At 52.9% G+C, this 24,730-nt stretch overlaps 1 protein-coding gene across 18 annotated transcripts in view; it reads left to right on the top strand.

Moving 5' to 3' along the window:
- The window catches only part of LOC309600808 (medium-chain specific acyl-CoA dehydrogenase, mitochondrial-like), a gene marked incomplete at its 5' end in the record, with an annotated part of 28,216 nt that extends 5,843 nt beyond the window's left edge, over nucleotides 1–22,373 (top strand). Inside the window, 15 exons of one of the 18 annotated variants that reach the window (XM_082333402.1) lie at nucleotides 265–362; nucleotides 472–541; nucleotides 3,032–3,132; nucleotides 3,219–3,299; nucleotides 3,939–4,069; nucleotides 5,309–5,417; nucleotides 6,275–6,415; nucleotides 6,493–6,588; nucleotides 7,061–7,309; nucleotides 11,050–15,332; nucleotides 17,856–18,072; nucleotides 18,482–18,601; nucleotides 20,441–20,724; nucleotides 21,175–21,279; nucleotides 22,234–22,373. In XM_082333402.1, the coding sequence (XP_082189528.1) occupies nucleotides 265–362; nucleotides 472–541; nucleotides 3,032–3,132; nucleotides 3,219–3,299; nucleotides 3,939–4,069; nucleotides 5,309–5,417; nucleotides 6,275–6,415; nucleotides 6,493–6,588; nucleotides 7,061–7,309; nucleotides 11,050–11,121 (1,148 nt within the window). In that variant the 3' untranslated portion in view covers nucleotides 11,122–15,332; nucleotides 17,856–18,072; nucleotides 18,482–18,601; ... (1 more) ...; nucleotides 21,175–21,279; nucleotides 22,234–22,373. Of the gene's footprint in view, nucleotides 1–264; nucleotides 363–471; nucleotides 542–3,018; nucleotides 3,133–3,218; nucleotides 3,351–3,938; nucleotides 4,070–5,308; nucleotides 5,418–6,274; nucleotides 6,416–6,492; nucleotides 6,589–7,060; nucleotides 7,843–11,049; nucleotides 15,333–15,483; nucleotides 15,637–15,762; nucleotides 16,731–17,855; nucleotides 18,073–18,481; nucleotides 18,602–20,440; nucleotides 20,725–21,174; nucleotides 21,280–22,233 lie in introns of those variants that run through there. The other 17 variants (XM_082333398.1, XM_082333408.1, XM_082333409.1 and 14 more) reach the window with 17 other exon arrangements.
- Nucleotides 22,374–24,730: the final 2,357 nt, after the last annotated feature.

Raw genomic sequence — 24,730 nt, 5'->3', positions numbered from 1 at the left:
CAGTGTTCTGCGGATAATTCTGTCGGAAGCGCGTGCGTGCGCTGTAGGCGTTCATTAGAGATCAGTGGAATTTTTCTCTAGAAAGAGAAAATTGAGCTTTTTTGGTTTCTGGAGAGGCCCGGGAAGGTAAGTCCTGGCGGTTTGAATTGTCCTGGAAGGAACTGAGACTTGTTTTTTCTTTTTTTTTTGTAGTCTGACAACTGGAAAAATTAAAGAGAGTACAGAATTTGTGACTTTATTTTTTACTTTCTTTTTTTTGAATAGAACTTACTGATGAACAGAAAGAGTTCCAAGCTACCGCTCGTAAATTTGCTGTGGAGGAAATTATTCCTGTTGCTGCACAATATGACAAAAGCGGAGAGGTAAATCTACCATGGAACAGGGGGGAAAAGAGATTCTTATCTTAACCTGCGTAAAATTAACAATGTTACGTGTGGCGAGTCAGAAGGTGATTCTCCCTCTTTATTTCAGTATCCTCTTCCGCTCATAAAACGAGCTTGGGAACTCGGTCTTATAAATTCACACATCCCAGAAAGCTGCGGTAAGTAAGCGTTCTTTTTAATCTGTAAAATTAACCCAAGAAAAGGCCTCAGAGGAGATTTCTTGGCAGAATTATGGATTCTGTGTAAAAAGAACAGTTGCACACTTGAATACTCTAAATGTAGTCAGCAGGCAGGCTGACACAAGTGTGGACGTAATCAGGCAACAAATTAGATCATGAGGCCGTAATTTGCTAGATTTCTTCCAGATTTTCTACCACGATTACACCCACCTGATGCTCCCCTGGTGCGCCGCGTCAGCTGATGAGGCAGGGAAATGAGAAGGCCGTGTTTTGATCTAGTCTCTGACACGGGCTGGAGCAATTTGAGAGTTTATTCCAGTTTATTCCGGGACAGTTTTCCAGTTTAGATGAGGTGCAGTCCAGCAGCGCTTAGCTATAGGACTAACCGTGGAAAAAATGCTAAATTTTAAGTTTTCTTATTTGCATTTATATCACCTGAAAAAGAAGCTGAGGAAATGTACTTAGCAGATGCTATTTTTTTGAAGGCTCATCCGAGGGTGTATCTTGTATCAAAAATTTAATTAACGAGGTTAAGGAACAAAAGGAACAGTTGTGAGGATAACATCTATTCAGTCACAAATTCCGTGGAAACTCAAGGCCGAAATAGCCGGACTATCGCCCCGTGTAATCGCTTGGTGATTAAATTAAAACTTACGAGTGACACACTGGACACCATTCCTTCTCCAAGGGAGAAAATCCGTACCGGTGAGGCTGATACACCGTGGAAATTAAGAGCAAGTAAGACGAAGTACGGATAGAGCGGACGTAGTGAGGTCATAGAGTTTGCTGATAACGCGAAGTTATAGAAAAGACGAGGCTGGTGCGAAGAGCTGTAGGAGGAGGTTGTGAAACAGGGTGACTTAAAATGGCAGATGACGTTCAAACTAGGAAAAATGAGGCACACAAGAAAGGAAAGAAGCGAGCCAAAGTTCCCGGATAAAGCAGTGTCTTCTGAACAAGTTACTACCTCTGGGGGAAAAAAAAAAAGAGATTTGGGGGGTTAGAATATATAGTTTTGTGACGAGGTCAGCATAATGCCCAGAAGTGCTCAAACCCATACATTTAAGGGCAGAAATTCGAAGGGAATGAAGAAAAAAGCAGAAGCCGTCATGACGCCGCTTCTCAAATCCAAATTGCGCTTGCCTCTCGAATTCGTTACGTAGTCGGGTCCTTCCACCTCGAAAGGGTGTTGTGGAAATGGAGGAGGTTCCAAAAAAGATGGCAAAGGTGATGAAAGGTACAGAACAGCTTCTGCGTGAGAAATGCCTCAAACGCCAGCGTCGCGGAGCGTGGGGAAAGGGACTCGAAGCTCATCGGCCCCTTCAGTCCAACCGGAAGGCGCCAAGTGACGTCAGCAGGCAGCGGGTTCAGAATAAATGAGGCGGTTCCATGCTCAGGGCGTAGTTCATTCGTCAAACTCCTGGCCCCGGGACGATACGGATGCTGAAATTGTGCAGGTTCCAAAAGAGACCGGGCAAATTCCGGGAAGAAATGGCTGTGGGGGGGAGCTGAGCAAGATACCAAAGAGATTTTTGGCCGAAGAAGTCGCCTGAAGCCTGGGGAAATCTTCTGAGGAAGCATCGCTGGGGCGTTGCTGTATTTTCATGCACTTCCCAAAGCGTTGGCTTCTGGCAGAAGCGGGCGACTGGCTTGCTTTTCTGACTGCTATGGCCACTTTTTTTATTTTTCCTTTCCTTTACATTTTCCCTTTCTTTTCCTTTGTATTTTTCCTTTCTTTTCCTTTACATTTTATTTTTCCTTTCTTTTACATTTTTCCTTTCCTTTCTATTTATCCTTGATATTTTTCCTTTCTTTTCCTTGATAATTTTTCCTTTCCTTTCCTTGATATTTTTTCCTTTCCTTGATTTTTTTCCTTTCCTTTCCTTGATATTTTTTTCTTGATTTTTTCCTTGGTATTTTTTTCTTGATTTTTTCCTTGGTATTTTTTCTTGATTTTTTCTTGATGTTTTTTTCTTGATTTTTTCCTTGATATTTTTCCTTCCCTTTCCTTGATATTTTTTCCTTGATATTTTTTTCCTTGATATTTTTTTCCTACATTTTTTTTCCTTGATATTTTTTTCCTTTATTTTTTTCCTTGATATTTTCCCTTTCCTTCCCTTTCTTTTTTTATTCCCAAGTGCTGTGGCAGCTCAGGAGCCCTTGTGGCCCTTTCTCTGCCTCCTAAGAACTCTTAAGAAAATTCTCAGATGCAAAGCAGTCGAAAGATCCTAGGGGCGCGCCCTTGCCGTCCGGTGCAACTTGTCCCACATCGAGCGCGCGGTCGCCCCGTCCTTTTTAAGTCATCTGTCGCTAAGCTGACAAGACTTCATTTAACGAGCTTGGGTGGGAATGTCTAATCGGAGCGCGCCATCAAGCGTAGGTGGGGGAACGGGTTTTGGATAAGTCATTTTTGTAAATCACGGATACCTTCCACTTTACACTCAGTGTAGTCAAACGTTTCCACTGCAGGCGGCCTCGGCCTGGGCAGTTTTGAAGCGTGCCTTATTACGGAAGAGTTAGCTTACGGATGCACGGGGGTTCAAACCGCCATCGAGGCAAACTCCCTAGGGGTGAGCTCTGCCCTTTCTCCCCTCCTGCAAACTAGAGCCTGTGCCCTTAAAAAAGATGAATTAACGCTCTAAATATTTTCTTTCAGCAAATGCCAGTAATCATCGCAGGAAACGAGCAGCAGCAGAAAAAATACTTAGGAAGAATGACCGAGGAACCAATGATGTGTGTGAGTACGACCCGGGAACGCTGCAGGCTGCTCCGCAAGCGTATTAACCAGGTTGGGTTGTTTAAAACGCTGATGTCTACGCACGACTTGGCCCCGTTGGGTTTGTAAATAAACCGTGGCATTTACTGAAAGTCAAGGAATATTGAACGAGATGTCTTCAAGAAGCATTTATGAATCTTAAATATTATAAATATCTGAGCCGTATTTGTTAGGTAGAAAGAAAGAAGGATTCACGTGCGGTGCATTAAAATCTGAACAACTGAGCCTCGTAAAATGAAGAGCACGGTAACCACAGCACGTTACTCTCTGCTCCTATTTTCAGATTTTAAAGATCCTCAGCTTTCCCATCAGTTTGTGAAGCGTAAGGAAGTGATGCCTTAGGAAAAGTAACAGAATGCTTCTGTTTATCATGAATGTAAAAGGCAATTTTAAGTATTATTATGGATTTAGAAGGAAAATTAACGTGTTTGGATTCTTGCTCAGATGGTTGTTGCATTTTTTTTGATGTCATATTTTGGGGTTTTCCATGTGGTTCGCTTAAAACTTGCACGGCTCAGTTTGGTGCGCCCAGTTCTGCAATGATTTGTGGTTGCTTAAAACCTTCTATTCGTCAAGATTTTGCATTTTCTTTTCTTTTAGGCTTACTGCGTAACAGAGCCTGGAGCGGGCTCTGATGTGGCCGGCATAAAAACCAAGGCTGAGAAGAAGGGAGACGAGTACGTTATTAACGGTCAGAAGATGTGGATCACAAATGGCGGGAAAGCAAACTGGTGCGTGTTGACTTTCGACTCGCGGTACGGTGTCTGTTATTCCGGTCTAAACCGATGGGTCGTCCCCCCGAGTTAGAGCTTCGTGTTTCTTTAGCGATCTGCTACAAATCGGAAGGTTCGTTAACGTTTCACCGCGCCGCGCTTTCATCTGTGACCAGTTCGTCAGGACGAGGTGTAAGAATGCAGTCTCCGCGCTGCGCGACACCTAAAATGAAACCGAGCGCTGACGTGACAGCTCCAGCCCAGAATGCCTCTCCGGTTTTGCTGCTGTCAGACAAATTAATTCCGCTTTCCCTCGGGGAAGGGCAGCGCCATAAGAGTTAACTTGCAGAGTACTCAAGAGGCTGAGATGAGGAGCGACCTCGCTTTGTGGGTGTGGTGAGCAGGATCAGTCGCTTCTGATTCTACCGGAAACAGCTCTCGCTTTCAGTGAAGATGGAAAAATTCTAGGATTGCGGTGTTTTATTTTCTTGAGGGAAGACATTTTCCAAGGGTCAAAGAATCCAGATTTCGGCTCCTTTGGAATATGGAACGTGCTTTACAATCTAGACCTCGTTCATCACGTCTCAGATAAGATCGTGCTCAGCCCCACCACAGAAATTCTTTTCAATTCAAGAGGAAAAACTATACATTTATGTATAAAGTTAAATTAACTTTATACACTTATGTATAAAGTTCAATTTTCTCGTTATTTATTTCCTCGTTCACGGCATAATCATCAAAGAGAAGCTACCAGCTATCTGTTGGTGGTACCGAACACCATAAATGTGATTTACAACTGTTTCATAACTTATTCACAACTTAGAAGAATAAAATTCACAACTGAGAAGAATAAAATGGAGATATTTTCAATCCCGAGGATAACCTAACGTTTTGCCTGCAATACGGTATTTCCTAAGCAATCATGTTTATGCGTGTGCCGGAATAGGTTCCTTTTGTACTGTTTGTGAAGCTGAGCGTAACATTAAGACAATCCACGGAAAAGATGGAGAACCTTTGCGTGTTGATCGGAAGTCCTTTCATTAAATCTTGCCTTTTGCGGTAAGAGATGCGCTGAGGCTTCCTCTCCCTCGCTCCCTCTCAGCTTATTTTCAGAAGGGAGAGGAAAAAAGGGTTGTTAATAAATCTATCAATAAGTTATACAGTACAAACACGTATAAAAACATTTAACGTGAGCTAAGAACGTATCCGATGGTTAATTGTGAGGATAAACCAACTCCCTTCTTTGTTTTGCGCTAGGTATTTTTTGCTAGCTCGTACCGACCCCGATCCAAAAGCTCCCGCAAGCAAAGCCTTTACCGGATTCATCGTGGAAGCAAATAGCCCTGGCATCCAAATTGGAAGAAAGGTGAACATTATCTCTGATCTGACAAACCAGGAGTTATTATTCGCTTCTAAACCAATAACGCAACAAATTGCTGTTAAAACAAGAAAAAAGACCGTGAAGCAACTGAGCGTTTTCGTGGGCTCGGGTACGACGATCTTTTCATTTTCACAGCCTACGGAAACTATTCATAAGACGTACTTATAATTTTATTAATTCAGATAAGGAATTACTCGGAATGGTCTCAAGTAAGATGACTTTGCACAGCTGCAAAAGAATCTTTGCGAACCATTTAATTGCGGAGTGCCAGTTCAGGTGGCGTGGCACGCCTTGGAAGCGTCGGAAGCGAGGTGGGCAATTTGACCCAGAAACGCACAGCGTGCGTTAATTTTAGCTACTCCTGCTGCAGGGATCGGCCTCGGGGAGCCTGGTGCTCATTCTCAAAGAACGACCGTCCGGGTTTTAGTAGCAGGCAAAACTGGACATTGAATGTTAGGAAAGGAATCGGAAAACTTGAAAACCTCATTTAGTTATTTGTTTGATTGTAGTACAGCTGTGTTTTAGCGGTGCCTGCGTTTTTGGTTCTTTTTCCTCTCCCAGCTCAAAGGGTCTCATTGAATGAGGAAAAGACAAACGAGCGATTACAGCTACAGAATTCATTTCACACCTGGAGCGAGTAAACCGCCCAGCTCTGACAACTTAAGGGCGTGCTGGTCTGTAGATGCAAAACTGGTATTTGTTGTGTGAGTTTTAGATAAAACTTAAATGTTTGGAAGGGGAAAACAAGCTTGCTTTATACTTTGAGTAAACTAAAGAATGAAACTGCGTTGTCCCTTGGAAAAGTCCAATTTAGCTGCGCCTCTGCAAACTTCCCCTTTCAGGAAATGAATATGGGTCAGCGCTGCTCTGATACAAGAGGCATCGTCTTTGAGGACGTGAGAGTTCCAAAAGAAAACGTATTAATAGCGGAGGGAGCTGGCTTTAAAATCGCAATGGGAGCGTTTGATAAGACCAGACCACCCGTAAGTAGCAGAAATAAGCGCCTTAATAAATAGAATGGGAATTTCTCATTTTTCATTCTGCGCTGTATTTAATTCAGGTAGCAGCTGGTGCTGTTGGGTTAGCAAAAAGAGCGCTCGATGAAGCTACGAAATACGCTTTGGAGAGAAAAACCTTTGGGAAACCCATTGTGGAAGTAAGTGCAATATATCAAAAAGCTATCTTGCTGTACCAGATGCACTCCTAGCGAATTTTCAAGGTGGCTCCTTGATATTTGGGACGTGTGATTTTATTATCTCTGCCATTGCTTGGGTTTTCAAGTCTGTAGGTCAGACTTGAGAATTACATTTGAGAATTAAAATCCTGTGGCCCAGTGGATTTGAGAATTAAAATCCCCGTGGCCAAGTCGATCTGAGAATCAAAATCCCCGTGGCCCAGTGGATTTGAGAATCAAAATCCCCGTGGCCCAGTGGATTTGAGAATTACAAACTGAAAAGCCTAATTCAATGCACAGTGATGAAAGCCTGATCCAAATTCTGGAGAACTCCTCCAGTACCATGTCCTGAGCGTGTTGAATTTGCAAATTAAGAAATGAAGAGGACTCTGTTCTGGGATGTCGCAGAATCTGAAGCAGGCGACGTTAACCTCGTTTACTCCATCGTTCGTAGCACCAGGCGGTGTCTTTCATGCTGGCTGAAATGGCGATGAAAGTGGAACTGGCTAGGATGGCTTACCAAAGAGCCGCGTGGGAAGTCGATGCCGGTCGCAGGAATACCTACTACGCTTCCATTGCCAAGGCGTTCGCTGGCGACGTTGCAAACCAAGTAGCTACGGATGCAGTGCAGATTTTTGGAGGAAACGGATTTAATACTGAATATCCTGTAGAAAAACTCATGAGAGATGCTAAAATCTACCAGGTGAGTAAAAGAGCGAATGGGATCTTTCCAGTAATGCACACGTTTTATATAAAAGCTATTTATTTGAAATCACGACGTACACAGATGCCCTCAGGTGAGACAGCGCCAGCACTGAGTGTCATGGATTTATTGCCTTGCGTAGGTTGTACTGACAGAAGTGTGGCACAACGGGGAGTCATTAGCCTTTTTTTGGAAAAAAAAAACCAAAAAACCTGGCAAAACGTGCTCATATCTACTCTTTTTAACTATAAACTCATGTTAAACTCGTATAAACTATAAAAACAACCCTCAAACTATAAAAGATAAAAAAATATGAAGTATAAACTCATATAAACTCATTTTAAGTATAAACTCATGGTAAACTCATGAACTATAAAAAATAAAAAAATTATAAACTCATCTGAACTATAAAAATAAAAAAATTATAAGCTCACATAAACTCATGTTAAACTCATATAAACTATACAAATTAAGGAAACTATAAACTCATTTTAAGTATAAGCTCATGTTAAACACATATAAACTATAACATTTTAAAAAATTAAAGTTTAAGCTCATAAACGATAAAAAATAAATTATAAACTATAAACTCATATAAACTCATTTGAAGAATAAACTCATGTTAAACTCACATCAACTATAAAAAAAATGAACTCATATACATTCATTTTAAGTATAAACTTATGTTAAACTATAGAAACAAATGATAAATGATACAAACTCATTTTCAGTATGGGCTCACGTTTAGCCCCAGTCCCCCGACATCCCCCGATCTCCTTCTGCAGTATCGCCACCACGCAATTCTTCCCTGTCACGATTCCTCCCTTAGCGTCTACTACGATGCTACAGCTCTTTATTCAGCGAGAACGATTTAATTACCTTCAGGGACAGCCGCCATCTTTGCCTGTTCCCCTCTTTCTGACATGGATAACGACTGGATAAACCATAGCAAGAGATGAACACAGCAACCCCAGGCACCGCTGCAGGCGTGGGGAGGAGGGGCTGGGAGCTGCCCGGCGGGAAAGGGCCTGGGGGTGCTGGTCGACAGCCGCTGGACATGAGCCAGCAGGGTGCCCAGGTGGCCAAGAGGGCCAGTGGCACCCTGGCTTGTGTCAGGAACGGTGTGGCCAGCAGGAGCAGGGCAGGGATGGTCCCCCTGTGCTGGGCACTGGTGAGGCCGCCCCTCGAATGCTGTGCTCAGCGCTGGGCCCCGCACCCCAAGGCGGCCATGGAGGGGCTGGAGCGTGGCCAGAGCAGGGCAGCGAGGCTGGGGCAGGGGCTGGAGCACAAGGCTGGGGAGGAGCGGCTGGGGGAGCTGGGGGGGCTCAGCCTGGAGAAGAGGAGGCTGAGGGGAGCCCTCATCGCTCTCTGCAACGGCCTGAAAGGAGGCTGGAGCCGGGGGGGTCGGTCTCTGCTCCCCAGGAACAAGCGATGGGACGAGAGGGAACGGCCTCAAGCTGCGCCAGGGCAGGGTTGGGTTGGGTATGGGGAAAAACTTCTTCCCCCAAAGGGCTGCCAGGGCCTGGCCCAGGCTGCCCAGGGCAGGGGCTGAGTCCCCACCCCCGGGGGTATCTAAAAGCCGGGGAGATGTGGTGCTGGGGGCCGCGGTTCCGTGGCGGCCTTGGCAGCGCTGGGCTAGCGGCTGGACTCCATGATCGTCAAGGTCTTTTCCAACCTAAACAATTGTAGGATTCTAAGAAATGCCTGCGGACCGTGATCTGTAATGTTCATTACAAGAGCTGGCGTTCTTAAGATTCTAGGTAGTTGAAATTGCTCTTACAGCTGACTTGAAAATGAGAAGTATTCTCGCTAGCCAAGAATTTGTCTCTATCCAAGGACAGAAAACTGCTGGTTTGGAAGCTAAAGCCTCCCTCTACTACTGCCCAAGCCCAGCCCGTATTTGCTTTGGGCCATATGTTTCATGCACAGAAACTTTGTTTTCCACCCGTTCTGTTCTTCCCCATACTTGGTGTTTCTCAGCGTGACACAATTCTGCTCCTGGGTTGACTGGGAACATTCGTACCCGTCCGTGCTTTGCTCTGGATTTCGGCCTGGCTACAAATCGAGGCTGTTCTGAGAGAAACTCCTCACTCAGTTTCGCAAATTGAAAAAACTTCTTGAATTGTCAAGGATTCTTGAAATGACTTGGCTTACGACCCTCAGCCTTGCTCCGGGTTCCTTAAGGAGACCGTGGGTTTTGATGTCGTGAGTGTCATGGCTGTCTTCCTCAGCCAGTAACTCAGCGCGGCAGATGAGCAGACGGCAGGAGGAGCGGCTGAGGTCCCCGTGGCTCCCATACGCCGTTTGGGGAGGCCGAGTTCCCAGCAGGCCTGTTTGGACGGAACAACCCCACTACGCGCATCGCTGTAAGGGTCCCGCGTAGGCTTGGACCCTCACGGCTTCGTTAAGAGTCTGGAGGAGAGGAGAGCTTCCAGCTCCGTTCGCTCCAGAGGGCACGGCGTACGGACAAGGCAAAACCTGCTCGATGAACCGGATCGACGCGGGGGAAGCGGCAGCAGTCGCAGAATTCCCTTTGAGAATGAGCAATCGCCTCTGAACCAAAAAACTGACGTGACCCCAGGTCATAGCGTCTTTATTTTTGCAAAGCTTTGTAAGCTTTGGGAAGGTTATCCCTAGTTTATGACTCCAGAGACAGGGAATTTGCCTGCCTTTGAGCAATTCGCCAAAGCAAGTTTTGGCAGAGCTGAGAGCTGAAACACTTAAAGCCCCGAACTCTGCTGCCCGTGGATCGCCTCGCACTGCGCCTCGGGAGCGTTCGGCTGCCTTCCTGCACCGGGCCCACGTTCCTGTTCCGGTGGGCATCTCCGGCTTTGCTGCCAGCAAGGCAAGGGAAGGGAAGGCGCAGAGTGTTTCTAGAGGAAAGTGCAAGAATAGGTGGTGAAAGAAAAGAAGAAGGAAGAAAGAAAAAAAGAAGAAAGAAAGGAAAAAAAAGGGGGAAAGAAAAGAAAGAAAAAAGAAAAATAAGAAAGAAAAAAGGAAGGAAAGGAAGGAAGAAGAGAGAAGGAAGAAGAAAGAAGGAAGGAAGAAAGAAGGAAAAGAAGAAGGAAGAAAGAAAAAAGAAAGATAAAAAAAGGAAAGAAATGAAAGAAAAGAAAGAAATGAAAAAAGGAAAGAAATTCAAGAAAAGAAAGAAATGAAAAAAAGGAAAGAAATTAAAAGAAAAAAGAAAAAAGGAAAGAAAAGAAAAGAAAGAAATGAAAGAAAAGAAAGAAATGAGAAAAAGGAAAGAAATGAAAAGAAAGAAATGAGAAAAAAGAAGAAAGAAAGAAAAAAAGGCGTACGGTGCAGAAGGGCATAAACGGATGAAAGGGGCGTTTGCTGCGGCTGGAAGGCCAGTCAAAGGAAGTGCAACGCTTTCAGCACAGGTCACCTCCTCCCCTCCCCCCGCTGCTCGAAGCCTCCTTCCTAAGACCTAAGTGATGCCTTTTCTGCCCCGGGTGAGCACTTTCCCCATCCCTCTTCGCCCCTCTCTTCGTTTCGGGAGAACCTCACCGGGTTTTGCTGCGCGCCTCCGCGAGAACGAGGCCGGCTCCGCACAGCTCGCGTGCGGTTCACGACGTTTGGCCCGCTGCAGTCACTCAGCTCGCACCAGAGTTGTTTCCCGTTTTCTCTTCCTGCGCATCCTAACCCACACCGGATTAGCGCTGGGAAGCGCAGAAGGATCCGTCCAAATGTGGTAAAAAGGGATCAGCTAACGGTATTGTAATTCTCCTTTTCAGATTTACGAGGGGACGGCTCAGATTCAAAGGATGATCATCGCTCGCGAGCACGTCGGCAAGTACAAGGCTTAACGACACGTATCGAGGGCACCCGGTGCTGCCGCAGCGTTCGGTGCTCCCGGGGAAGAGGATTTTAGCCCCTTTCTCGATACGATGAGAAAGGTGTGGAAAAAAAACAACCCTTTTTCCTTCAAAATCTTTTCATCGCGCGCACGATTAAGCGCTACTTCTGTGCTCCCCGTCCGTTCCCTGACTTCGTTCCTGCTGACTGGCAAACTGGCTGTTTTCTCAACATTTCTGAATTCCCAAGCGATGAGTTGTCGGCTTTTCCCGCTCGTTCTCTTTCACTCAAATCTTTGGGAGAAGAGGTAAACGCCTTCCCTGTAAAATTTAGATGATCAAAACGTGAACAAAATGGAGATTTTTCTTAATTTTTTTTTTTTTGGCCTGTGAAGGCATTCCGCACGTAACAAGGAATTGGATTTTAGGGGTTGCTGCGTTGTTTCTAACGATACAGATTTGCTGCCGCCATCTCAGCGCTGGAGTTTGGGTGGGTATCGAATCGATAAATCGCAGGGAAATTTCAAACAGCGATTCCGTTTCCGCGGGAATGCCACGTGGCAGCACACGCTCCCTGGGTCACCGCGGGCTAAAAGAAATACGCTGACGCTGCGGGTTCGTGGCCTTGCCAAACTTGCATCTTTTAAAAGAAAAAATGGAAAGCGACTCCATATTGGCTTCTGGACCTGTCAGAAACCTGCGTTCTCCTAAATGGCAACAGGCGGGCGCGATTTTTCTCGGATGGCGGCTGGATTCCTACTTGCGGATTCTCTACGCGTCCCGGGGTCAGTACGAACAAACCCGAGGTTGGCTTTTCAAAAGACAGAGCGTAACAGGGCTTCTCTCCTGTGACTTCGCCGTCGTATTCGCCCGAGTCCGGCAGCCAGAAATCGCCGTTTGATGCGTTTATCTCCGTGCCTCGAAGAAACCTGTCACGTTTATGAAGAAAATACTTGGGTTTTGCGTGCCTTAAGCGAGACTTCTTTATGGATGAATGCGAAGTATAGCTCTTGAGAAACACAGGTATGGGCTTTTATGATAGTCGGAAAAAAGAAGTACGATTTGGTTTTATACGGGTTTTCATTTGAACCGATGCTGTACGAAAGAACTTGCGGGAAACTGCCTTCTTTTCAGGTAGAGCAGCGCTGTGCTCCCCTTGGCTGTGACCCCAAAAGCCCAAACACAATCAGGGGCGAGAAACGAGAACCTCGTACCCCAGTTATTTTTTCCCTGTCCAATTAGATGATCAAAATGTTATTTTTGACAGGCGCTGCTGCATTCTAATAAAAACCGACTGCCAAGCAGAGGTGTGGTTGCTTTTAGTCACTTCGCTTGTCATTAAAATGATTTCAACTGTATTTCCGGGACATCGGCCCGTGGCTGAAGTACGTTACAGTGGGACTGAGGCCTGCGGCGCTGTTGTCTGCACGTGGGGCGGTTTTAAGGATTTAGGTGCTATCCAGCGTAACAGAATATCGGCTTCGGAGAGCGCGGCCTCTTCGCTGCGCTTCCCAAGCAAGGAAACGTTTAATTAGGATGATGCAAGTGAAAGCATGTAGCTTTTCCTTAAGGATGACTTACAGCATCACGTGTATTTCAAATCCAGGATATTTAAATCCGTTTGCAGCAAGAACGGCTGGGAAGGAGGAATTTTTGTGAGATTTTCTTTCCCTGGGACAGGCCCTTCTTTCCGCGCTGGCGGAACGCGCCTTCCCCGCCCTTCTCGGGGACATCGCTCGGCGCTGGAGCGCTGTGTCCAGTGCTGGGATCCCCGTGGCCGAGGCGTGGATCTACCAGAGAGAGTCCAGGGATGGGCTACGACAATGATGAAGGGTCTGGAGCGTGAGGCTGAAGGAGCTGGGACTGTTGAGGTTGTTGAAGGCTCGGGGGGGTCATATCCATGTGCACGAACGCCTCACGGGATGGAAGCGGAGGGACGAGGCGCTCCTCAGTAGCGCCCACCAACAGGGCAACGGCCACAAATTCAAACCCATCAGGGCCTGGACGGGCGTGCACTTCGCTGGGTAAAAAACTGGCTGATGGCCGGGCCCAGAGAGCGGTGGTGATGGAGTCAAAACCAGTTGGCGGCCGGTCACCGGTGCTGTTCCCCAGGGCTCCGTACTGGGGCCAGCTCTGTTTAATGTCTTTACCAACGATCTGGACGAGGGGATCGAGGGCACCCTCAGTCAGTTTGCAGATGACGCCCAGTTGGGCGAGAGCGTTGATCTGCTGGAGGGCAGGAAGGCCCTACAGAGGGCCCTGGCCAGGCCACTGGGTGAGGGGCAGCAAGGCTCAGGGCCGGGTCCTGCACTTGGGGCACAACGACCCCAGGCACCGCTGCAGGCGTGGGGAGGAGCGGCTGGGAGCTGCCCGGCGGGAAAGGGCCCGGGGGTGCTGGTCGGCAGCCGCTGAACATGAGCCAGCAGCGTGCCCAGGTGGCCAAGAGGGCCAATGGCATCCTGGCTTGTGTCAGGAACAGTGTGGCCAGCAGGAGCAGGGCAGGGATGGTCCCCCTGCGCTGGGCACTGGTGAGGCCGCCCCTCGAGTGCTGTGCTCAGCGCTGGGCCCCGCACCCCAAGGCGGCCATGGAGGGGCTGGAGCGTGGCCAGAGCAGGGCAGCGAGGCTGGGGCAGGGGCTGGAGCACAAGGCTGGGGAGGAGCGGCTGGGGGAGCTGGGGGGGCTCAGCCTGGAGAAGAGGAGGCTGAGGGGAGCCCTCCTCGCTCTCTGCAACGGCCTGAAAGGAGGCTGGAGCCGGGGGGGTCGGTCTCTGCTCCCCAGGAACAAGCGATGGGACGAGAGGGAACGGCCTCAAGCTGCGCCAGGGCAGGGTTGGGTCGGGTATTGGGGAAACTTCTTCCCCCAAAGGGCTGTCAGGGCCTGGCCCAGGCTGCCCAGGGCAGGGGCTGAGTCCCCACCCCCGGGGGTATCTAAAAGCCGGGAGATGTGGTGCTGGGGGCCGCGGTTCCGTGGCGGCCTTGGCAGCGCTGGGCTAGCGGCTGGACTTGATGGTCTTCAAGGTCTTTTCCAACCTTAACAATTCTGTGGTTCTAAAACACATAAAATCTCACCTGAACACAAGGACACACACTTTTTGGCACAGGCTGCCCAGGGAGGCCGTGGAGTCTCCATCCTTGGAGACAGTCAAAACCCAACCGGACGCCGTCCTGGGGCGTCCCTGCTTGCGCGGGGGCCGCACACGCTGACCTCCAGAGCTCCCTTCCCACCTCAGCCCTGCGGGAATTCGTTTGCCGCCACTCACCCCAACCCTCGCCTCGGGACGGCCCCTTCGCCTGCGGTGCCTGTCACCGGCAATGACATTGTCGTTGCTTAATGAAGCTGTAAACCGCCACCTTATTTACCTGCGGGGAGGTCGATATTGTCGTGTCCTGGGTGAGGATTTGCTGTATTTAAAAAAACACCCAACCCCCATTAAAACACCTCAGAAAAGCCCCTTGTTCCCCCCCAAATACCCACCACCCCGAAAGATCAAACCCCAAAACAGACTTTATTTTCAGTCATGGAATGGTTTAGGGTGGAACAAGAAATAAAAAATACAGAGTGGAAAAAGAAACCTCACCTAAAGCGAAGATTAGACCAAACGGTTAGATAAACTCTGTGTCCGCTGGGATTCTAAAACCTAAGAACCGATCTTACCTTTCCAAGGAGACATACTTCATATAAACCGAGGTTCACTGCGCAACTATAACCCCTGGAAATTTTATTTCATTCTCCAAGCTCCCCAGACAGGGTGAGGTGGGGGCAAAACCGTAGATGCAGAATAAAGCGCCTCTCTGTCGGGGGCTGCGGTTTCCCCAGTCAGCATTGCTGCTGTTCAGAGCTGCCGAAGGGCGGGCGGACCAACCAAACCGAAGTCGCTGTTTAAACTCCTTTACGCTGTTGTTTAAGCTCCTTTATGCGCCACGTTTCATCTGGTGCTTGTCACATTCAAAGCCGGTTAAGCCTGAAGAGACCGACCTCGCTCCGGCCCCCTTGCAGGCGGCTGCGGAGCGCCGTGAGGGCTGCGGGCGATCGCTCTGCGCCATTACGCGTTGCTTTTGCCATTTACAGCCCAAAATGGCGCTCCCGCCCGGCGCGGCGTCGCCTCGGCCGCGGTCCAAGGTCGGCAGCGAGCAGAGAACGGGGCTCAACCACCAGAGAGGTGGGCTCAGTCACCAGAGAACGGGGTTCAATCACCAGAGAACGGGGCTCGATTACCAGAGAAGTGGGTTTAATTAATTACCAGAGAACGGGGCTCAACCCGGGAGGCGCGGGGCCCGCTCGCCCTCCCCGCGCAGCCGCTGAGGAGCCGCCTCCGGGCCGGGCCCTTTCCCGCCCGGCGGCGGGGTCCTTCCCCCGCCCGCAGGTCGCCCGACCGGATCGCCGGCTCCCTCGCGGCCCCGCCGCCGCTCCGCCGCTCCGGCGCGGCTCAGGCGAACGCGGCGGGCGGCTCCCGCGGGGTCCGGCGGCCGCTTCTTCCCTCCCGGCCCGGCGGCGGGCAGCTCTTTCCGGCGGGGACGGCGGCGGCGGTGGGTGCTGCGCGGAGGGCGGCGGGCGGCGGGGCCGGGGCGGAGGCGCGGCGCGGGGGCGGCTTGGGGACCGGTCGCCTCCGATCCAGCGGGGGGGGGGGGCGGCGTCCGCGGGGTTCCCCGGTGGGGCCTGGGAGCCGGGGGTTCCCCTCGGCCTCCCCGGGAGGGGCGGGGGGCGAAAGGGCCGGGAGCCCTCGGGCCGCGCCGGCGGCCCCGGGCGCGGAACCCCCGAGCTGAGACCGCGGCCGCGCTGCTGCTTTTCCAAGGCGGCGCCGCGCCGGGACGCGAGGAGAGGAGCGGCGCCGGGCGCGTTACCCGCGGAGGAGCGGGCGGGCTGCGGAGCTGAGGAGCGGGGGTCGCTTGGGTTGGAACAGGCCCTGGGGACCGTGGGGCCCAGCCGCTTGCCCAGCGCTGCCAAGGCCGGCACGGAACCGCGGCCCCCAGCACCACATCTCCCGGCTTTTAGATACCCCCGGGGGTGGGGACTCAGCCCCTGCCCCGGGCAGCCTGGGCCAGGGCCTGGCAGCCCTTTGGGGGAAGAAGTTTTTCCCAATACCCAACCCAACCCTGCCCTGGCGCAGCTTGAGGCCGTTCCCTCTCGTCCCATCGCTTGTTCCTGGGGAGCAGAGACCGACCCCCCCGGCTCCAGCCTCCTTTCAGGCCGTTGCAGAGAGCGATGAGGGCTCCCCTCAGCCTCCTCTTCTCCAGGCTGAGCCCCCCCAGCTCCCCCAGCCGCTCCTCCCCAGCCTTGTGCTCCAGCCCCTGCCCCAGCCTCGCTGCCCTGCTCTGGCCACGCTCCAGCCCCTCCATGGCCGCCTTGGGGTGCGGGGCCCAGCGCTGAGCACAGCATTCGAGGGGCGGCCTCACCAGTGCCCAGCGCAGGGGCACCATCACCTCCCTGCTCCTGCTGGCCGCACCATGCCTGACACAAGCCAGGATGCTCTTGGCCACCTGGGCACCCTGCTGGCTCGTGTTCAGCGCCTGTCGACCAGCACCCCCAGGCCCTTTCCCGCCGGGCAGCTCCCAGCCCCTCCTCCCCCCCAAAACCAAAAAACCGACCCAAGACTTCGCCTGGGAGAAGGCCAGGTGACTACGTAAGTACCGACTCATCTCAGCGCGGCTGTGCTGTTATGGAGAGCAGCGACCCTCGCTGCCATGTTGAGCGTCGGGGGTTGCTGCGTGCTCCCCGGCTGCCCCTCTCTCGCCCTGCAGCCCCCCGTGACGGGCGAAGGGAGCTGCTGGGTTGCTTCCCCTGGGTCCGTGATGGCTGTTGGCATGTATTATCTGAGCACCGATCTGAAGATGGATCAGTTTAGCTCTAGAATTGCTCTGAGACCTGGGAAGCAAACTTCTTGTTGCTCCTTTACCTGCAAGGAGACCGTGCTGCATTTCCACGTGGCTCCCTTGTTAGGAGAGCGCGCCGAGTCTGGCCGCAGCACCGCTCTGCGCTCGCTCAGGTCGATAAACCAGGAGCGTTGGGTTTATAGTTGTGGGTCACCAGGCGTAGCCCACGCCAACGGGATTCTGGTGCCGGGAGGTGGAAAATGCCGAGAACTGCTGATGTCTGGAGGGTGGGGAAAAGTCGCGCTTATTTTTGAGTGTCCCCAGGAGAACCGGAGGCACCGTTGGTTATGATCGTTGTCGCTGTGCTGAAAGCATGCGGGTTAAGTACTGCGTCAGGAAAATAACGGGTAGGGGTAGCGCAGGGAAGCAATAGGGGAGAGAGGAAGACGTATGCGTATGTATAGATATGCATATGGGAATTCCCTTCCGAGTGCCGCTTCAGGTTGTGGCGGCTTTGACACTTGACAGTAAGTTCCCCGAAATGTAATCTTGTTGTTTCTGAGAGTCGTCGGGGCGCTGATGTCTTCGCTTGGCCGCCAGCGCCGTTCCCGATGATCCGAATTGGTGCCTTACTGCTTGCATGTGCTGAACTTGAGATGGGGCTTGATGCTTCTGGACCAGAAAACAGAAGCGGGGGAAGGAAATGAGGTCGCGCGGGTATATGCACGCGCACGTGCGTATACCTGTTTATACGCACACGCGTCGTGCACGTAGTACGCGTGCGTGGTCAGTACGTCTGAAGTTGTTAAGGGGCGGGGAAATATTTGACGCGCTGCAGATTGGTAAGTGTTAACTAAGGCGTTTATGTTAACGAACGTTTCTAAGTGTTGACGAAGGCGTTTTCATCGCTCTGTTTTGATGCTTCTCTGTTTCAGAACTAGGCTCCTGCCCTGCTGGCGGCGCAGTCTGCCGGCGTGTTTGAGGAGGAGCGGTGTTTCCTGGGGGCGGACGGCGGCGGATCTCGCGGGAGGGCTGCGGCGAGCGAAGGCAGCCGCAATTCCGGCCTTCATCGCCTGACGTCGGCGGCGCGGCCAGTGGCAGCGCAGGTCACCGTCCTCATCGCCTGTCGACCCCCAGCACGGCCAGGTGAAGGTAACGGGGTAACTGTGGAAACGACCGCTTGCAGCTAACGATCTTGATGAGTGCAGAGTGAGGAACTGCACAGTACTAAACACACTACACATAAAAGTTCCTGTACTGTGTAAATCTATAGTTTATATAAACATTACACGCTGTTGGATATACCAATGGCAAAAAGTATTTTGGTACGTGACTGAAAAATAATCTAACGGGCAGAATTTTATGAACTAATCTCCAAAAAAAAAAAAAAAAACCAGATTTGGGATTACAGTACTACAAAATAATCTAACGGGCCAAAGTTTAGGACTCATCTCCAAAAAAAATCAGATTTGGGAACGTTGTGCTTTTAATGTTCCTTTACCGGTGCTGTGGTCGGCATTCTTCATGAATTTTGTAGCAGACTTGTCAAGCTATTTCTCAGCTACAGGTTTCACTGGAACCTTGTAGGTGATTCCTCTTGGGGTTTGCGAATTCTTCTTGGCGCAGGTTGAGGCGAAAGATGTCTGCGGCCAGAGGAAGCGTGAAGCTTTGGATTTTATAGGTATTTATACACAGAAATGTATGACTGTCTGTGATTATATCGAATTAAATAATGATTTAATGTCTATATAAACTATACGTTTGTGCAGTGCATATGCTTTTTACGTGTAGTCTATTTGCACTTTAGTACTATACAAAAGAAGCGTTGTCGTAGTCGGTTCTTACGTTGTCTTCCTCAAATCTGCTTTTTTTCCCCTGTGCAACGCTACAATCGTACGGCTCCGCTCAGCGGTTATTTATTTGGTGGGTGCTTGTCCTCCGCGGGAAAGGGCTCGGTCTCGGTCGTGTTTGTTCACCGTAGCGCTCCCCGCTGTAGATTAAATTTCCCACCGTCTCCTCCGTCTTCCCTTTTCTTTCTCCTGCAATCCGTGGTGAAAAACACCACCCAAAAGGCTCCAGGGCTCCCAGCCGGCGGCTTGAGAGCGTGCGTAACGTCTCTCTGGCCCCGTTTCCAGGGAGAAATACGTTGGCGGTGTCAGGCGCGAACAAGGCGGCGCCCTGTTTCCGGAGGAAAGCGTGTCGCGCTTGGCAGCCCTGGGTAGGACCGAGGGGGTTGCCTTCCTGGGTCGGTGATGAGCGTTGGCATGTATTATCTGACCTGGCGTTGATGTCTATCCCCGCTTTAGCTCTAGAATTACTCTGAGACCCGGGAAGCTCCCGTTTTTGCGCCCTCAGCGCTTTTCCAAGCTGCGGAATTGAACGGCTGTCGCAAATTGTAGCCCAGCGCGAGGAGACGGGGCCGCGGTTTGAGTTTTCTTCCACTGAGGTGTTGGGTCGAGCTCTGGGCTTAATCCTGGCGCCGCTTTGGCGTTCGCTGAGCGCAGCCCTGGGTACCCAAAGCTGAGCAGCGTCAGCAAATGCTGCTGTGGAGGTTTGGTGGTTCCCTTCGCCTGCCGTGCTCTCGAGCCACAAACCCCGTTCAGCCCCAGCTACGCCTCCGGAGCGTTTGAAGGGCCGGGTCGCACCTTCCTCTGATCGCAGTGCGCAGCCGGGTGTTGGATTTGCTTTTTAGGGAGAAAAAGCAATGATCTGTTTTTCCGCTGGGGCTCGTGAGGCCGTTTCTGAACGGCAATAACAGCTCAGCTGAAGGAGCGGGATAGCTGATGTCGCCGAGAGGAGCGCGCGTTTTCTTCCTTCCAGCTTGTGGGGTTTTGAGAAGGGGAGCCTCGCGGCGGCGTGAGCCCCAAACGACCTTGTTTTCACACTTCTGGCCAGGTTGAACTTGAGATGTTGGCTTGGGGCAGGGAGCGCCCCAAGAGCGCGTTGGGAGAGCTCCGTTGGTGTGGCCGTGCCCAGCCGTCTCCCCTCCGCAGGTTGCTTTTGGCTTAGCTTCCAGGCGTGAGCAGGCAGAAGGAAACGTGCAGCTCTGGCCAGCCTGGCCCTAAGCCCGAGCCTCGTTTCTCCTCGTGCCCGGCTGCCTGAGCGAGCCAGGGACCTCTCAGGCGGGCCAAGAGCTGTGCCCCGCTGTCGCCGAGGGCCCGCAGCTCTGCGGTTCTCCCGTCGGGCGCTAGAGGTGACGTTTAAGGCCGCGGAGCTCTCTGCAAGTCGGTTGAGTTGATTGGGCCGTCTGGCTGGACGTACGCACCAGCTGAAAAGGCGCTGTTTTCCTTCCCGCGCGGTAAACGCGCAGGGCGCGGGGGCTGTAACCTGCGCTTGTCGCTTCTTGGGGGAGTTATCCCTGGGGTGGGAAAGGGCACGGCCCAGGGGCGCTTTTCCGTTAGGTTGGGTTTTGCTCAGTGTAAAACCTGGGTTTTCAGCGTTTTCTTCCCTCTTTCCCATGGTGATTTGAACGTATTTTTGCTGTTGTTTAAAATAACCCAATATCGATGTCCTTCCCTAGCCCGCTGCGTTCCAGGAGAAGCGGCCGCGAGGTTCCCCCTCCGCTCTGCGGCAATCCTGGCGCTTCCGGCAAGAGCTCTGTCGTCGCTTGCGCGAGCACCGACTCTTCCCGTTAGCCCTGCTGAAGCTTCTGCCGGCGCGAGCTCGGTCCGGACAGCGGCTGAGCCGCTCTTCTGCCTTGCGGGGAAAACCGGACGCTCTCGACGTGGGGGAAGCAGCAGGAGAGGGTTTTCCCCCTTTATGAGCTGAGGCGGAGGGCGCGGTGCTGAAGCGCACGCAGGACGGGTGAGTGTTGAGTTTTTCTTTGCCTGGCGATGTTTTAAATCAGCCAGCGTCGCGCACCGCCTAGAGAAGTTGCTTGGCGAGGCCCGCGTCGCCCGATGCTGTGGGGGCAGCCGGGCTCTTGGCGTGAAGGCTCCTGGGCAGAAGGAGAACCGGCCCCGGGGCTGTAGTTACGCTTCGAGCTTTCTCCTTCTAGAAGGACACTGGCAGTGGGCGTAGCTTCTTGCTGCAGGGAATCTCCTAGCAAGGAGCGGAGCTTTCCCGCTCCCTAAAGTTTCGGTCTGGGTCTTCCGCTGGTCGGAGCGGGGAGCCAGGGTTCATCTCGGCCGCCGTGGGGAGGGATTTGCTGGGGGGGGTGGGTGGAGAAAGGGCCGGGTGCCCTCGGGCTGCGCCGGCGGCCCCGGGCGCGGAACCCCCGAGCTGAGACCGCGGCCGCGCTGCTGCTTTTCCAAGGTGGCGCCGCGCCGGGACGCGAGGAGAGGAGCGGTGCCGGGCGCGTTACCCGCGGAGAAGCGGGCGGGCTGCGGAGCTTCGTTCGGGACAAGGGAAGGCGGCTGCGTAAGTACCGACTTATTTCCGCGCAGCTGTGCTGTTACGAAGAGCAGCGACCCTCGCTCACTCGCTCCTCACAGCAGGGGTCGGGATTTTCCTGCGAACTACGCCGCTCCGCTCAGCGGTTATTTATTTGGTGGGTGCTTGTCCTCCGCGGGAAAGGCCTCGGTCTCGGTCGTGTTTGTTCACCGTAGCGCTCCCCGCTGTAGATTAAATTTCCCACCGTCTCCTCCGTCTTCCCTTTTCTTTCTCCTGCAATCCGTGGTGAAAAACACCACCCAAAAGGCTCCAGGGCTCCCAGCCGGCGGCTTGAGAGCGTGCGTAACGTCTCTCTAGCCCCGTTTCCAGGGAGAAATACGTTGGCGGTGTCAGGCGCGAACAAGGCGGCGCCCTGTTTCCGGAGGAAAGCGTGTCGCGCTTGGCAGCCCTGGGTAGGACCGAGGGGGTTGCCTTCCTGGGTCGGTGATGAGCGTTGGCATGTATTATCTGACCTGGCGTTGATGTCTATCCCCGCTTTAGCTCTAGAATTACTCTGAGACCCAGGAAGCTCCTGTTTTTGCGCCCTCGGCGCTTTTCCAAGCTGCGGAATTGAACGGCTGTCGCAAATTGTAGCCCAGCGCGAGGAGACGGGGCCGCGGTTTGAGTTTTCTTCCACTGAGGTGTTGGGTCGAGCTCTGGGCTTAATCCTGGCGATCTGTTTTTCCTTTTTGCGTTGAGAGCTGGCATTTCCCGGAGGGGTCAGATTTGTTATTCCTATTCGCATACTCCTTAAAATGCTGGAAATGGCGACGGCTTTGCCTGCGCGGCGCTGCCCAAATCTTTTGGGAATGTTCCATCTCCCTTGCGGTGTTGTGGGAGGCGGCGTGGGGCTTTTTGAGATCTTCCTGCGTTTACTCTGCCAAACTGTGCTGCGTTTTTCCAAACAAGCTCACCTCTGATGTTGGATCTGTTCTCTCGCAGGATTCCTGGCTGTAACAGACCGGTTGCATCAAATCAATGCTGACCTGCTGCGTTGGCGGCTTTGCGACCGTCGGGAGGACTCAACGGGTGAGCGGAGAAGGTATTAGGTGGTTGCTTTTGTTTCTCCCGAGCTCAACAGAGATGATTTTTTTCTGAAATTTGAAGAATCTGTGGAAAACGTCAAGACTTTTCTGAAATGCTTTGGAAACTCACGCTTGTCACCCGGTCCCCAGCTGCTCGTCGTTGTAGATGTCGTGAAGTGTCCTGCCGACCACTTGAACCAGCGGCCCGTGGAATCGGGGCCCGCGTGTTTTTGTCACTGGGAGTTCTCTCTTCTTCAGGATTTGTAGAAGAAAATCCTGCTTCGCTGGATGTCCATCCCAGGCGCTGGATGTCCATCCCGGGTATCGTAGCGTGCCGTGTCACAGCAGGGAACTGCGTAACCTGGAAGAAACTCTCCCGACAAACGCACAACCACCCACCAGATTCTAGTTTCCCCCCCACAACCGAACAATTACTCATGAAAAAGGCGCTGTGGATTTTTCGCCTCCCCCACGGAAGGCGAAGGCTGTTTCAAAGTCGCATCCTTGCATTTCTGTTTCCTGGAGAGGGGAAGAGGTCACCTAAACCAATTTGCACCATCGCGTTTAAAAGGAAACCCGGGAATGCTCTGCTTGCCGCTTCCCGCCTGCGTCACGGGAGGTGCCAGCACCTCCGGAGGCGAGGGGCGGGTTACGTTTGACTGACGGGGAGAAACCGCGCCGCTTTATTGTGCCTTGCCGGGGTGGGCAGAGGGGAGGGTTTGCTGACAAACCAGGAGCCCTAGTAAATAATCCTGAACTAAATAAAGTTTTCCGAAGGGGAATCCCCGACTGGAAACGTGGGGTTTTCCCTCAGCCGAGCGTAACTCGCGCCCCAGCTGTCGGCGTTCCGCAGAGGTGTTCGGCCGGGGTGGAGCTGCTTGCGGAGGCTGACGCGGGCGGCACGCGAGGTTTTACGTCGCGCTTGCGCCGCGCCGTCCCGCGCCGCGGTCGGCTGCTGTTCCCGACGTAATTCCCGCTCCCAAAACGCAGGCCGCGCAAATCGCTTCTCACAGGAGCGCATGGCAGATCTCTCTAGAAATACTATTTTGGGGGGGAAAAAAGGCAATTTGGAAGCTTCTGGAGGCCGCCGTGGTTAATTGGGCTTCAACTCTCGGGGTTTTGCCTGGTCTAAAGGCAGCGGGCGTGACCAGGGAGAATCGGCGCCCCGGTGCCAGCCCCCGGCATAAAGCCCCTCCTCAGCCTCCGTCCGCGGGGCGGAGGAAGGAGGTTTGGGGGTCACTGGGGCCGAGGCTGGTGCGGGTTTTCCCCGTGGCTGAGCGCGCGTTCGGCTTCGTTCCGCTGGTCTCTTCCCTCGAGTTGGAAGCGGGAGCGATCGCGGCGGTTCAAGTACAGCGGCAAACGGAGCCCGCGTCTCTCCGGGGCGCTGGCGGGAGGAGAGGGAAAGCGTGGCGCGAGCTCGGCGCGGCCCCTGGCGAGGGGTCGGGGCAGAGCGGGGCTGGTTTGGTTACAGCCCTCCCTCTCCCCTCCCTGCAGACGTGCCAACGACCCAGGCAGCTTTCGCTTTGGCAGCGGAGAGGTTCTTCGCCCGGCTGGGGCGGCGGCCGTCTCCCTTCTGCTCCCTCGCGTGGAAAGCGTTAGGAATTAAAACCGTTCCCTTTTGAGGAGCTCGCGCAAAGCCCCTGTTGGCCGCAGAGCGCCCTGAGGAAAGCGTCACGTTGGAAGCCCAGATGCTTTCCTGGTCTTGGGGTTGAACTCGAGCTCTTTCTGGGCTGGAAGAGCAGGTTTGCGGAGTTCCGCGCCCGGCGCGGGCACCCTCGGGGGTTTTTGCGCGTTCTACGAGCAGTCGCTTCGTCGTCTTTTCGCTTGCCTTTACCGCGGACGCGGGCACAGCCCCGAAGGAGCCGTGCTTACGCGCCTGTGCTCCGTTCCTGCCCAGGCTCGTTCCGAACAGCTCCTGCTGGGTCGGGTTTCTTAAAAACTAATCCGCTCTCGGTTGCCGCCGTGTGCGCGGGCTGGGGGGCGGATGGGCCCGTGGTGGCGTGTCGGGGTTTGAAGCGCTCGACGCTGAAGATTTCCTTTCCCGGAGGGGCCGGGCACCCCCGCGCCTCCCCGCGCTCCTTGGCCGGTTTTGTGAGGAGCCCCCCCGCCTCCCCAGGGCCCCCCCAGGGCCCCCCAGTACCCACCCCCCCCCCCCGCTCCCCACGACCCCGCCGCTGGTCTCCACCTCCCCTCTCCTGCCCCCCCGCCCTCGCACCAGGGCCTCTGTCCGTCCGTCCCTCTGTCCGTCCCTCTGTCCGTCCGTCCTTCTGTCCGTCCCTCTGTCCCTTTGTCCCTCCATCCGTCCTTCTTTCCCTCTGTCTATCCCTCCGTCCGTCTGTCCCTCCATCCATCCGTCCCTCTGTCCGTCCCCCGTCCCTCCCTCCATCCCTCTGTCCATCCGTCCCTTTGTCCCT

This window comes from Platalea leucorodia, assembly GCF_965183815.1.
Source record: "Platalea leucorodia genome assembly, chromosome: 25".
NCBI classification, from domain to species: Eukaryota; Metazoa; Chordata; class Aves; order Pelecaniformes; family Threskiornithidae; genus Platalea; species Platalea leucorodia.
This window is presented reverse-complemented; position numbering and strand designations above follow the sequence as displayed.